Source organism: Geospiza fortis, unplaced genomic scaffold (assembly GCF_000277835.1).
Source record: "Geospiza fortis unplaced genomic scaffold, GeoFor_1.0 scaffold1089, whole genome shotgun sequence".
NCBI lineage: Eukaryota > Metazoa > Chordata > Aves > Passeriformes > Thraupidae > Geospiza > Geospiza fortis.
This window is the reverse complement of record NW_005054717.1, coordinates 116,180-117,323: the sequence shown is the minus strand read 5'-3', so window position 1 is coordinate 117,323 and position 1,144 is coordinate 116,180. Positions and strand designations below refer to the sequence as shown.

Here is a 1,144-nt window from a genome sequence, read left to right as displayed (position 1 = left end):
GGCCGGGATTTGGCCCAGACCTGTTTGTGCACGTGGATGTCGGCGGGCTCGGGGGGGCCCCCTGTCGTGTACCAGCCCAGGAACTCCAGGTCCTTGAACACCTGCTTGACTTTTGGGGGGAAAAAGGGCAAATTTGGGAAATTGGGGATCCCCCCGATAACCAGGGACCCCAAAATTCCATCGAGGAACCCCAAAATTCCATCGGGATCCACAAAATTCCCACAAAATTCCATCAAATTCAGCCCAAAATCCAGGTCCTTGAACACCTGCTTGACTTTTGGGGGGAAAAAGGGCAAATTTGGGAAATTGGGGATCCCCCCGATAACCAGGGACCCCAAAATTCCATCGAGGAACCCCAAAAATCCCATCAGGAACCCCAAAAATCCCCAAAATTCCCTCAAATCCAGCTCAAAATCTGCTCCAGGAACCCCAAAATTCCTTCAGGAACCCCAAAATCCCCCAAAATTCCATCAAATCCAGCTCAAAATCCCACCCAAAAAACCCCAAAATTTCATCAGGAACCCCAAAAATTCCCCAAATTTCCCTCTCAACCCCCTCCAAACCCCCCAAAAAATCCCCTCTAAATCCCCCCAAAATCTCAAGGAAACCTCCCAAAATCTCAATGAAACCCAAAATCTCAATGAAACCCCCAAAATCTCAATGAAACCTCCCCAAATCTCAATGAAACCCCAAAAACTCTCAATGAATCCCCCCAAAATCTCAATGAAACCTCCCAAAATCTCAATGAAACCCCCAAAATCCACTCCAAAACTTCCCAAACTTCCCAAAATCTCCCCAAAATTCCCTCTCAAATGCCAGAAATCCCCCTCCAAAACCCCCCAAATTCCTCTCCAAATCCCACAAAATCCCCTCAAAAATCCTAATTAAACCCCCCAAAATCCCCTCAAAATCCCCAAATTTTCTCTGGCACCCCCAAAATTGCCCAAAAATTCCCAAAACCTCCCCAAAATCACCTCCAAATCCCCCGAAACCCCCTCAAAACTCCCCCAAAATCCCCTCGAACGCCCCCAAAAAATCCCCTCAAAAATGCCCCCAAATCCCCTCAAAATCCCCTCCAAACCCCCCAAAATTGCCAAAAAACCCCCAAATCTCCCCAAAATCCCCTCTAAACCCCCTCTAAACC

General features: G+C 48.0%; 1 protein-coding gene across 1 annotated transcript in view; it reads right to left on the bottom strand.

Annotated features, from left to right (window-relative positions):
• Window positions 1-1,144, bottom strand: part of COPS6 (COP9 signalosome subunit 6) — a 10,166-nt gene that overhangs the window by 7,469 nt on the left and 1,553 nt on the right. Inside the window, exon 2 of the mRNA XM_031065250.1 lies at window positions 21-109. Coding sequence (XP_030921110.1) covers window positions 21-109 — 89 coding nt within the window. The remainder of the gene's footprint in view (window positions 1-20; window positions 110-1,144) is intronic.